The 12,525-nt window shown below is 38.9% G+C and overlaps 1 protein-coding gene across 1 annotated transcript in view; it reads left to right on the plus strand.

The window, feature by feature from the left end:
- galk2 (galactokinase 2) overlaps positions 1-12,525 on the plus strand; it is a 120,200-nt gene that overhangs the window by 76,891 nt on the left and 30,784 nt on the right. The window contains exons 6-7 of the mRNA XM_063065947.1: positions 2,109-2,207; positions 8,919-9,071. Of these exons, the coding sequence (XP_062922017.1) occupies positions 2,109-2,207; positions 8,919-9,071 (252 nt within the window). The remainder of the gene's footprint in view (positions 1-2,108; positions 2,208-8,918; positions 9,072-12,525) is intronic.

A 12,525-nucleotide genomic window follows, 5' to 3' on the forward strand; every position in this document is an offset into this window, starting at 1 on the left:
AGCTTGATAGCATTCATGAAGTAGTAATGTCTGTCTTGAGTTTCATCCCATTATCCTTTTCGTCAGTCGTGTGATTCTACTTGCTAGTACCTCTAAAGCTCAAGGTATCTTCTGTAACTTTTGAGTGTTTTGAACATCTTTCCTTATGCAGTGATGATCCAGATCATACGCAGTATCTCAGTTGAGGGTAATTCAATGCACATTATAATCTCAGAATCACGTTCTATAATTAATCACTTCATTCTTGTCAATTTGAATTTAATTTGATGGGTTTAATGCCATTACACTTATACAGAGTATGATTCCCAGTGGTTGTTTCTGGTTCTCCTTTTGGCTCCCACCAAAAAAATACTAGTGTAATTGGGACAAAAAAGTCACTTTAATCAGTGTACAACAGGAATTCTGCAGATGCTGGAAATTCAAGCAACATACATCAAAGTTGCTGGTGAATGCAGCAGGCCAGGCAGCATCTCTAGGAAGAGGTACAGTCAACGTTTCAGGCCGAGACCCTTCGTCAGGACACCTGACGAAGGGTCTCGGCCTGAAACGTCGACTGTACCTCTTCCTAGAGATGCTGCCTGGCCTGGTCACCAGCAACTTTGATGCATGTTGCTTTAATCAGTATTCTCATTTCCAAATCATTAATTTCCAAGCTCACTGTCAGGTATTACAAATCATGGAGGTCCTGCTCAATTGTGGGAGGAATGGTACCGACATAGTACTATACTGTCAAACAGGGAGTAAATGCTTTCACTGATATTGTAGAATATTTTTTGACTAATTCTTTACCTATAACAGATCAGGACAAAGGTGAGGAAACTAGAGATGGCAAATGGGATGGTTTCCCAACAGCAAGTTGTTATGATTAGGAATGCACTACCTAAAAAGAAGCAGATTCAACAAAAAACGTGCCAAAAGAGGAAAGGGCAGTGGAGTCAGATACAATTTTAACATTTAAAAGGCATTTGGACAGTACTTGGACATGAAAGGCATAAGGATACGAGTCTAATGTGGGCAGATGGGTTGAGTGTAGATAGGCAATACATGGATGAGGTGGGCCAAAAAGAGGTTTATCTGTGCTGTATGCTTCTGTAATCCTAAGGCTATGGGTCAAGCATGGATAGAGCATGGGATTAAATCCGATGGGTTCCCACTGATTGCTGCGGATGGTGGGCAGAATAGCCTGCTTCCATGTTGTATGATAGTCTAACTGAAACAGCTCCCACCACCTTTCCCATTCATGGAAGAATTTATCGTTCCCACATTGGCCTCATAGCTATCACAGAATCCGTAAAACCCAAGTGGAAATAATTTGTCTTCAGAATGCCTAATAAGATTGCAGTGAAGAAGAAATAGGTATAATACTACTTTTAAATGAGTATATTTTGTGATCGCTTTGCAATGTGGTCAGAAATTCAAGTTGTGGTCCAAACTCAATAAAAAGTTAGAATCTACCCAAGTCTATTTTGCAGAACTTAAAGCCCATAGTTCAAAGCTATATTTTGACCTGGATTTGAAGTAGTTCTACAAAGTGATAATGTGACATTGCATTGTTCCACCAAATCCCCAAATCATTTATCTTCACAATATGTATCTAGTCTGTTGTTATTCTGAATGGTTTATTATTTGAATTTTTGTTTTTATTTGATTTAAAATTGTGAATTACACATCTAATCATTGCATTAACTCTTTCATTTTCAGAAAATTCATTTTGCTATATAATCTTTTATTCTGCCGGTACATTCCTTCAACTATTCTAACAAATCTGTAAAGTTTGCAAGTTAGTTTGCATTTGTATTGAATGGACTGCTTATTTTATTGCAGTACAGTACCTCCATTTCATTACAAATTGTGTTTTTCCACTTTGGTAAATCCAACAATCCCACTTCACCTCCTTCTGTGCTCCCTTTTAATTAATAAACTGCACAAATCACGATGGAAAAAGCAAATACATCACTTCGAGGTCTACTGAAAAATAAGTAACCTTTGAATTGGGACTGATTACAAGTCTGATCAATCAGTAGTTTATTCCTATGCAAGTAAGTATTAATTTTTCATTGTTGACTGATTTGCACACTGTTTAATTATCCTTTGCAATTTATATATAGATGGAACTTGCAGAAATTTGTGCAAGATGTGAGCACTACATTGGAACTGAAGGTGGGGGTATGGACCAATCTATTTCATTCTTGGCAGAAAAGGGAATGGTAATTATTTTATTTCAAATTTTGAGGCACTTCATTACTTGCATGAAATTATTACAATAGTCTGTTTATCATGCTTCCTTTTATTATCTTGTCAAAAGTGAGGATGTTTGATGGTGACTGCACCAAGTTCAATTTCAGTTTCAACTCCTCAGCAAGTGAAGCAATTAAAATGTACCAAGATGAATGTAAAAGTTTAGAATCAACTAATAAGTGTAAAGAATCATTCATTCCAGGCATTGGCCATCTCCAACATGAGAGTCTAACCACTTATTCTTGATATTAAATGAGATTACAGTTGTAGAATTCTTCAACATCAAAATTCTGCCAGTCATCATTTATTTATAACAAGACTAGTCATGAAAATAAAGTGTCTACAAGAACAGATTGGATGTTGAGTTGCCTTCAACAAGCAACTTGCCTCTTGCCATCACAAAGACTTTCCACTATTTACTATGAACATCAGAAGCAAGTTTAAATATGTGAGAGAGTGGTGGAAGCAATTATTTAAGAAATGTTTATGAATTGGGCCACACCTATATTAATCCCATCCTCGAGATTTGAATTACATAGGCATGGAAGGCTATGAGGAAGCTGCAGGAAAATAAGATTAATACAGTTGAATGCCCATTGGTCGGTGGGGACATGGTGAACTGAGAAGCCTATACAATTCTTTAATTCTGAGTGTTTACTTCAAAAAGTAGGAAACTGCAGATAGAGTTGTAGTTATAGAGCAATACAGATTGGATAGAGGCCCTTCATCCCAAAAAGTCCATGCCAACCACAGTGCCCATCCTGTTAGTCCCAATTTCCTGAGTTCAACACATATCCTAGTAAGCTCCATCCCTCCATGTATCTAACTAAGTGCTTCTTAAATGATATTGTTATACCTACCATAACCACTTCCTTTAACAGCTGATTTCATTTATATAACGCCCTTTGCAAGAAGTTGTTGCTCCTTGGGTCCCTTTTAGAGTTTTTCCCTCTCAACCTAAATGTATGCCCTCTAGTTTTGGATTCAACTACACTATGGAAAAGTCTGTTAGCCAACCACCTTATAAGTTTCTCTGATAATTTCTTTCTGTAAGGTTACTCCTCATTCTCCTACCTTACAAGGAATAAAGACCTAGCCCAACCAACATCTTCCTCAGGCCTTACAGTCCTTTGTACATCCTTGTGAAAAATTTGTGCACCTTTCCCAATTTAACCACATCGTTCCTATAACAAGGTGACAGAAACTGTGTATAGTTCACCAAGTGTGGCCTTAGCAATGAATTGTACAACTACAATATGATGTTCCAACTCCTATATTCAAAACTAACTGATGAAGGCCAGCAGGTTAAATTTGAGAAATCTGAAATAAAAACAGAAGATACTGGAAGTGTTCAGTAGTTCAGAAGCATCTGCAGAGAGAGTGAAACAGAGTTAATGTTTTGTATTGATGACCTCTTGTTACGACCAGGAAAAGTTTGAAATCAAATAATGTTATAGTGCCAAAGGTGGAAGAGGTATGGCTGGAATAAAGGGAATGTTTGTGACGGGTTGAAGGCCAACAGATACTGAATGGTACAAAGGGTTATGGTGCAAGCTGATGGAGGGTGGTGAAGGCTCTTGTCCACTTGCTTGACACACAGATTGCTCGAAGAACTCAGCAGGCCAGGCAGCATCTATGGAAAAGAGTACAGTCCAATGTTTTGGGCCAGAAAAAGTGGGATCTCCCAGTGGCCACCCACTTTAATTCCACTTCCCATTCCCGTTCCTATATGTCTATTCATCCTGTCGTGATGAGGGCACACGCAGGTTGGAGGAACAACACCTTATGTTCTGTCTGGGTAGCCTCTAACCTGATGGCTTCAACATTGATTTCTCAAACTTCCGGTAGTGGACCCTCCCCTCTTCTTCACCATTCCCCATCCCCTTTTCCCTCTCTCACCTTATCTTCTTGCCTGCATCACCTCTCTATGGTGCTCCTTCCCCCTTTTTTCCATGGTCTTCCATCCTCTTCTATTTTAGATTCCCTCTTCTCCAGCTCTGTATCTCTTTCACCAATCAACTTCCCAGCTCTTGACCACTCTTCCCCCTCCCAGTTTCACCTATCACCTTATGTTTCTCCCTCCTCTCCCCCCACTTTTTAACTCTGCTACTCATCCTTTTTTTCTCCAACCCTGCTGAAGGGGCTGGGCCCAAAATATCGACTGTACTCTTTTCCAAGGATGCCTGTTGAGTTCCTCCAGCATTTTGTGTGTGTTGCATGGATCTCTGGCATCTGCAAGTTTTCTCTTGTTTGTCCTCTTGCTTGAATGGGTGCAACTGAAACAGCACTCCAGAAGTTTAACACCATTTAGGACAAAGCAGCCCATATGTTAGCCACTTCACCGTTGTCCCTCTAAGTTGCATGGGTGTGTAGCCGCGCAGTGATTAAAATGCTCCCACGCACGTAGCCTTTCTTGCTGTGCAGCTGGAAATTTCTTTTATAGAATGTTAATATTAAAGCGCCACAACAGTTTGGGCCATGTAAAAATTTCCTGCTCAGAGAAATGGTTGGTCTGCACAGCTGTAAAAAAAAATATTAGAGGGAATGTTGTACCCCATATACCATCATGAATATTCATTCCCTCCATCACCATCGTACCATGGATACAGCATGTATATTCTCTAAAGCTTTTCACACATTGTTGGTTATACAACAACAATGTTTGCCAAGCCTGGGTTCTCTACTATGAAGATGGAAATATTAAAATGCACACCATCTGCAGGTTACCATCATGACCTGTACATAAAATATATTACTTTCAGCTGTATTAAGTGTAAATTTGGAACTCTTGTTGGAACAGCTTTCAGCAGGAAGTTGAAGAAAATGGCATGCCACTAATGCCTCAGATAATACTGATTTTATCAGCAAAACCTAAATCCCAAACATAAACAAGTGAAAATAATATTTGAAACTTGTTTTAATATTGCATTAAAAATAATACAAAATATTTAAAAACCAAAATAGCAATGGTCCAGATCACATTCAATGCAACTGGCCCCACCAGCCCTGCAGCTGCACCTTCTGTTAGCTTTGTGAAGACCTTAGTTTAACATCAATTTTACAAGCAGGTCAGGCTGTGAATGGTGATCTGGCCACTTGATAATGGCAAGTTACTTCTGTGGTTAAAATTACTCAGCCTCATTCATATTATTGAAAAGTCAGGAGATCCTATGCCACCATCTTCAGAGATATGCGGCATTTCAACTAATTGATTTCTCCCAACATATACTAATATCTTTATACTTTATACTTTATTTTCACCAAACAATTGATACTAGAATGTACAATCATCACAGCGATACTTGATTCTGCACTTCCCGCTCCCTGGATTACAAAAATTAAATATTAAAATATTAAAAATAGTAAAAATTAGTACATATTAAATATTTAAATTATAAATCATAAATAGAAGATAGAAAAATGGAAAGTAAGGTAGTGCAAAAAAAACGAGAGGCAGGTCCGGATATTTGGAGGGTACGGCCCAGATCCGGGTCAATATCTTCAAGATATTGAGTGAATCATACTTGTATCTTGGGGTTGGACTGTGAACAATGTTTTCACTATATTGCGAAAAGATAAAAATATGAGTTTGGCAAATTCTAGATCTATTATTCCTCGAAATGTAGCACCAGTGTGTGGAAGCATCCTGAGATGTTATATTCATCTGAACAGCATATATATTTGAATAGAGCAGTGGGTTATAGCACCAGCAACTCTATTATTATATTCAAATAGAACAAGTGAAATTCATTTTCAAAAAGTTTTTAATAATGCTATTTGTGAAATTTACATAGAAGGTTCATGGTTGTCAAGCTGGTAATTGTTTAGCTAGATGGATTGAATTGTGTCTTGATGCCATGAACCAGTATGAAATGATTTGTCTGAAGCAATGGTTTAAAAAAGTCTAATATTGTTCCTAAAATTTATAAATGTCTTCATATAATTGGAAAAGTTAATGATTATTCTTTTTCTCTCTATGTAGCAAGCACAGAAAATGAAGTAAATGATTGAAGTTTTTATCTCTAGAAGATAGAATGAATACACTAGAGCTCAGGATGAAACATGATCAGTCATTAGACAATGTACGTCAAGATCACACTAACAGACTATCATCTTTTAACATCTTGCTGAGCAGAATTTGTTTTAAAATTAAATTTTTAAGAACTGATCAAGTCTCGCAAGTTTGCATTAAATTGCAGTTTAATTTTAGTGATTAGTTTTCCTTTTGTTGGAATGTGCATTAATTTTTGACTATAACCTGCAAATTATTGATTTATGCAGTTCCAATGCCATCAGTGAATGACTGATGTATACTTACCTCAGATGGTATACAATAGGAATATTTTCTATAGAAATGTTTCTGCAGCCTCAATTACTCTATTGTAAAAGATTTGGCAAGTTTTAAAACAGTTGGAAATGCTTTCAACGGAAAGTATTCCGATCTACAACCCAAGCAATCATGGTACATTTCTTTTGTGCTTATAATTGAGGTTCATGCAGAGTGTGATCTTGGAACATATTATTTAAATCACATGGGATGGAACATTGGGTCAACTGAAAATTTAAGAATATTTGTAAGACTCATGAATGCCAGGATCCTCAGAATACATCTGTTCTCTGTCCATATTCTTACTCCGATTCAGAAGAACAGGGACATGTGGAGAATAAAACATTTTTCCCAGTTCTGCCAAAATTTGCCAAACACTTTTTTTTTCCATTCTGTGTTCTACTAAAACTGCCAACTCATACTGTACTTTTGGTTTCTTTTGATCCCGACCTAACTGAACTGTTTACTCTGAATGTATGAGTTTTCAGAGTGACTTGGGAGGCTATTTGACATATTACATTATACCCTTTTCTTTCAGCATCCCTTCTAATTTAAATGCTGACTTGGTCTTTGCTTCAGTCACCGTCAGTTTGTAACCCCATAGCTCTCTGTATTTATTTTTAGAATATTCTTCCTCACTTCACAAAATCATTTATGAATATGCCTGCATTAATGCTCATGTCAAGTGGCCTATTTCTATTGTCACATCTCTTCATATTCCTAAACATCTCTATGAAATCTCCATTTCCTTTTCTCTAATGAAAGCAGCTTTGCTGGTCTTATTCCCATCCACCTTCTGAATGACTGACTGAGAGCCGCTGTGTGAGAATTTCTTTCCTCATTTTCTGTTCCTACTGTCTTAGTCATAGTCATACTTTATTAATCCCGGGGGAAATTGGTTTTCATTACAGTTGCTCCATAAATAAAAAATAGTAATAGAACCATAAATAGTTAAATAGTAATATGTAAGTTATGCCAGTAAATTATGAAATAAGTCCAGGACCAGCCTATTGGCTCAGGGTGTCTGACCCTCCAAGGGAGGAGTTGTAAAGTTTGATGGCCACAGGCAGGAATGACTTCCTATGACGCTCAGTGCTGCATCTCGGCGGAATGAGCCTCTGGCTGAATGTACTCCTGTGCCCACCCAGTACATTATGTAGTGGATGGGAGACATTGACCAAGATGGCATGTAACTTAGACAGCATGCTCTTTTCAGACACCACCGTGAGAGAGTCCAGTTCCATCCCCACAACATCACTGGCCTTATGAATGAGTTTGTTGACTCTGTTGGTGTCTGCCACCCTCAGCCTGCTGCCCCAGCACACAACAGCAAACATGATAGCACTGGCCACCACAGACTCGTAGAACATCCTCAGCATCGTCTGTCAGATGTTATAGGACCTCAGTCTCCTCAGGAAATGGAGACGGCTCTGACCCTTCTTGTAGACAGCCTCAGTGTTCTTTGACTAGTCCAGTTTATTGTCAATTCGTATCCCCAGGTATTTGTAATTCTCCACCATGTCCACACTGACACCCTGGATGGAAACAGGGGTCACTGGTAACTTAGCTCTCCTCAGGTCTACCACCAGCTCCTTAGTCTTTTTCACATTAAGCTGCAGATAATTCTGCTCACACCATGTGACAAAGTTTCCTACCGTAGCCCTGTACCCAGCCTCATCTCCCTTGCTGATGCATCCAACTGTGGCAGAGTCATCGGAAAACTTCTGAAGATGACAAGACTCTGTGCAGTCGTTGAAGTCCGAGGTGTAAATGGTGAAGAGAAAGGGAGGCAAGACAGTCCCCTTTGGAGCTCCAGTGCTGCTGATCACTCTGTCGGACACACGGTGTTGCAAGCACGCGTACTGTGGTCTGCCAGTCAGGTAATCAAGAATCCATGATACCAGGGAAGCATCCACCTGCAACACTGTCAGCTTCTCCCCCAGCAGAGCAGGGCGGATGGTGTTGAACACACTGGAGAAGTCAAAAAACATGACCCTCACAGTGCTCGCTGGCTTGTCCAGGTGGGCGTAGACATGGTTCAGCAGGAAGACGATGGCATCCTCAACTCCTAGTCGGGGCTGGTAGGCGAACTGGAGGGGATCTAAGTGTGGCCTGACCATAGGCCGGAGCAGCTCCAGAACAAGTCTTTTAATCTTAACCCATTTAATTTGGAATTAAAACATTTTGAAGGTAAAGGGATTAGTACAATTAACTGTCAAAATAACATTGAGTTGCAAATATTTGGGGTGAAGATGATAATTGTTGTTATGTAACTCGAGGCTATGTATGGGTGATTTTGAAATGTCATATTGAATGGCCTTGCCAGTTTCATGTCTATAAATTATTTTCATAGGCCAAGTTGATTGAATTCAACCCACTCCGTGCCACCAATGTTAAGGTTCCAAATGGAGCTGTTTTCGTGATTGCAAACAGTTGCAAAGAAATGAATAAAGCTGCAACAGCTCATTTTAATATCAGAGTTATGGAGTGTCGCATTGCTGCAAAGGTATGACTGCAATTTTTTTTCTCTGACAAATCATAGTACATTTGCCTCAAAGTACAGTAAAATATTACATATGTGGCACCAGCGATCCATTTTTTGCATTTTGTTTTGACAAGTAAACTACGAATACATAATGGCCCAGAATTTGCATGAGAAATAAATTTGAGTTAATCATTGCACTCTTATCTGTAGGAAATCAGCAGAAATTTTGTAAGTATACGGATGTCCATTTAAATGCCCCAGAGCAGAATTTATTGCCCCAGCACATCCATACAGAAGTGTTAAGCATTCTTCTACTTAATCTACAGAAGTCTGTGAACTGATGAGGGCATTAGGTATTTAAAAAGTACTCATGCTGCAAAAACCTGACAAAATTATGCTCTGCTGTATGAGATGTAGCTGAGTTTTTAATAGTGTGTTAAACCAAAATTATGCTTCATACCTCTGGTAATGCTGTTTTACTGAAGAATGTAGAAAGCATGCCAAAACTGGCACCAAATGAACATTAACATGAACTTGCAACATCATAAGTATGTATGCTAAATAAAAAAGCAAGAATACACTAGACATACAAGTGATCCCACTACTGATGAATCAGATAAAAGTCCTCCAGTCCTTCACATCCAATTATGAGTGGTGGTGAGCAATTAAACAACTCTGGAGATTGCTGGTGACAGAGCCCAGCAAGTGAATGCCAAAGGCAGAGTTGAATCACTTGCAACCATCTTCACCCACATGTTCTAAGTGGGTAGTCTTACCTTAATGTCCGGTTGAAGTCCTTGCCATCATAGAAGCTAGTCTTCTACCTCTCAACTAATATTGAAATAAGGTTGAAAGCAGTGGATACAGCAAAGATTTTGAGATGAAACAACATCCTGACTGTGGTGATGAAAACTTGTGCTCTAGCACTAATAATGATTCCAACTAAACTAATCCACTACAGTTACAATATTGAGTATATGGAAAATAGCCCGGGTGTATACTACCCTCATAAATTAGTGTTGCTGAGGGAATGGAGCCAGAGTGCCTTGGCAGGTAGCAGAGCAGTTGTGGGGAAAGATGTTATTAAGCCTACATACAAAAACAGGAATGGAAAGGTTGAGCATAGTGGGAATAATGTTCTGTTGTCTATTTCAATGTAAGAAGTATTGTAGGTAAGGCAGATGAGCTTATGACATTGTAGCCATTAGTGAGACTTGGTTTGCAGGAGGGCAGCTCAGTGTCCTAGGGTTCTGTTGTCTTAGACATGACAAGAGGGGAGGGATTCAAGGGGAGGTGTGGTAGTCGGGTTAAGTGCCCTGGCAGTGCTCAGACAGGACAGACTGGAGAACTTGTCTGCAGAGGCTATATGGGTGGAGCTGAGGAATAAGAAAGAGATGACCACATTAATAGGATTATATTATAGAAAATTCAATAGTTAGTGGGATTTAGAGGAGCAAATTTGCTGAGAGATCTTATAAGGAAGAAACATAAGGTTCTGATAGTAGGTGATGTTAACTTTCTGCATATTGACTGGGACTCTCATACTGTAAAAGGGCTGGATTAGGATAGAATAGTGTCACATGTGTTCAGGAAAGTTTCCTTTATCAATATATAGAGGTCCCAACTAGAGAGAGTGAGATACTGTTAGGGAATTAAACAGGGCAGGTGACCCAGTTGTGTGAAAGGGAACAGTTGGATCTGGTGACTGTAATTCCATTAGTTTCAAGATCATTATGGAGAAGGGAAAGTCTGGAACTCGGGTTGATGGTTTCAGAAAGGATTTGGCAAGTGTGGACTAGGACAAGTTGTTTTCTGGCAAAGCCATGCTTGGTAAGCGGGAGGCCTTCAAAAGTGAAATTTTGAGAGTACAGAGTTTGCACGTTCTTGTCAGAATAAAAGGAAAGGCTATCAGGTTTAGGGAACCTTGGTTTTCGAGAGATGTTGAGGCCTTGGTTAAGAAGAAGAAGGAGATATTAAGTTTACCTTGTTTTTCAAATGAGAATAAAATTGATGACTTTGCTTTCACGATCCACAATTGCAAGGTGGATTGTGTGAATATTATTCATATTTTCTTCTAAGATGATCATCAATACAAATGACATTTTTCAATCACTCTGATTCATTCCAAATATTAAGAAACACCTGGGTGCATGGGATCAAGACAAATCAATTTTATTGCAAAATTTATGGTTAAGTACCATGAAAAACTTGTTTGCAGCATAGGTACAAGTAGCACAAAATCGAAATCCAACATAAATTATACATAAAAATATGCATTCAACGGGAATAAAAAAACTGTGTAAAAGCAAGTCCTTAATGCCGAAAAAAGGACACCACTGAAGACCTTATTAGTGCAAGAGATGGTTTGTTGTGTTCCATTGCTGAGGTAGGAATCAGGTTGTGTACATCAATTCAAAAACTTGATGGTTATAGGGAAGTAGCTCTTGAACCGGAAGGTATTACTTCACTCACTCCAACACAACTATTCCCACAACCTATGAACCCACTTTCAATGACTCTTCATGTCATGATCTTGATATTTATTGCTTGCTTGCTTGCTTATTTATTTAGTTATTTACTTTCTGTATTTGTACAGGTTGTCTGTAGCACATAGGTTGTTTGTCCATCTTGTGTGCAGTTTTTCATTGATTCTATGGTGTTTCTTTATATTTACTGCGAATTGCCTGCAAGAAAATGAATCTCTGGATAGTATATGGTGACATATAGTTGCAAGTAAAAGGTTGTGAACCCTTTGAAATTTCTGCAATAATTACTCATAAAATGTGGTCTGATCTTCATCTAAGTCACAGTAATAGACAAACACAATCTGCCTAAACTAATAACATACAAATAATTGCACTACTTCTCATCAGTACTAAGTACACCAATCACAGTCTAGGTTCAAAAAAAGTATGTGAACTACTGCGGTAATGCTTTCTACAAAAGCTATTTGGAATCAGATGTTCCAATCAATGAGATGAGATTGGAGGTGTGGGTTGTAGAGGTGCCCTGCCCTGCAAAAAAGACACACAAAGTCAGGTTACTGACAGAGCCTGCTCTTCTCAAGCAAGATCTGTTTACATGCACTATGCCTCGATCAGAAACCCCTTCAGAGGACCTTAGAAGAATTGTAGAGATGCATGAAGCTGGAAAAGGCATTTCTAAAGACCCGAGTGTTCATCAGTCCACAGTACGAGAAATTCTCTACAAATGGAGAAAAATCAGTGCTGTTGCTACTCTCCCTAGGAGTGGGCGACCTCCAAAGATCACACCAAGAGCACAATGTGCAGTGCTGTAGGAGGTGGAAAAAGAACCTAAGGGTAACAGCAAAAGACCTGCAGAAATCTGTGGAACTTGCTAAAGTCTCTGTTCATGTGTCCACTATAAGAAAAACATGGAAGGACACCAGGGAGGAAACTATTGCTCTCCGAAAAAAACATTGCTGCACATCTCAAGTTTGCAAAAGACCACTTGG

The sequence above is a fragment of the Mobula hypostoma genome, chromosome 13, assembly GCF_963921235.1.
Source record: "Mobula hypostoma chromosome 13, sMobHyp1.1, whole genome shotgun sequence".
In the NCBI taxonomy this organism is placed as follows: domain Eukaryota; kingdom Metazoa; phylum Chordata; class Chondrichthyes; order Myliobatiformes; family Myliobatidae; genus Mobula; species Mobula hypostoma.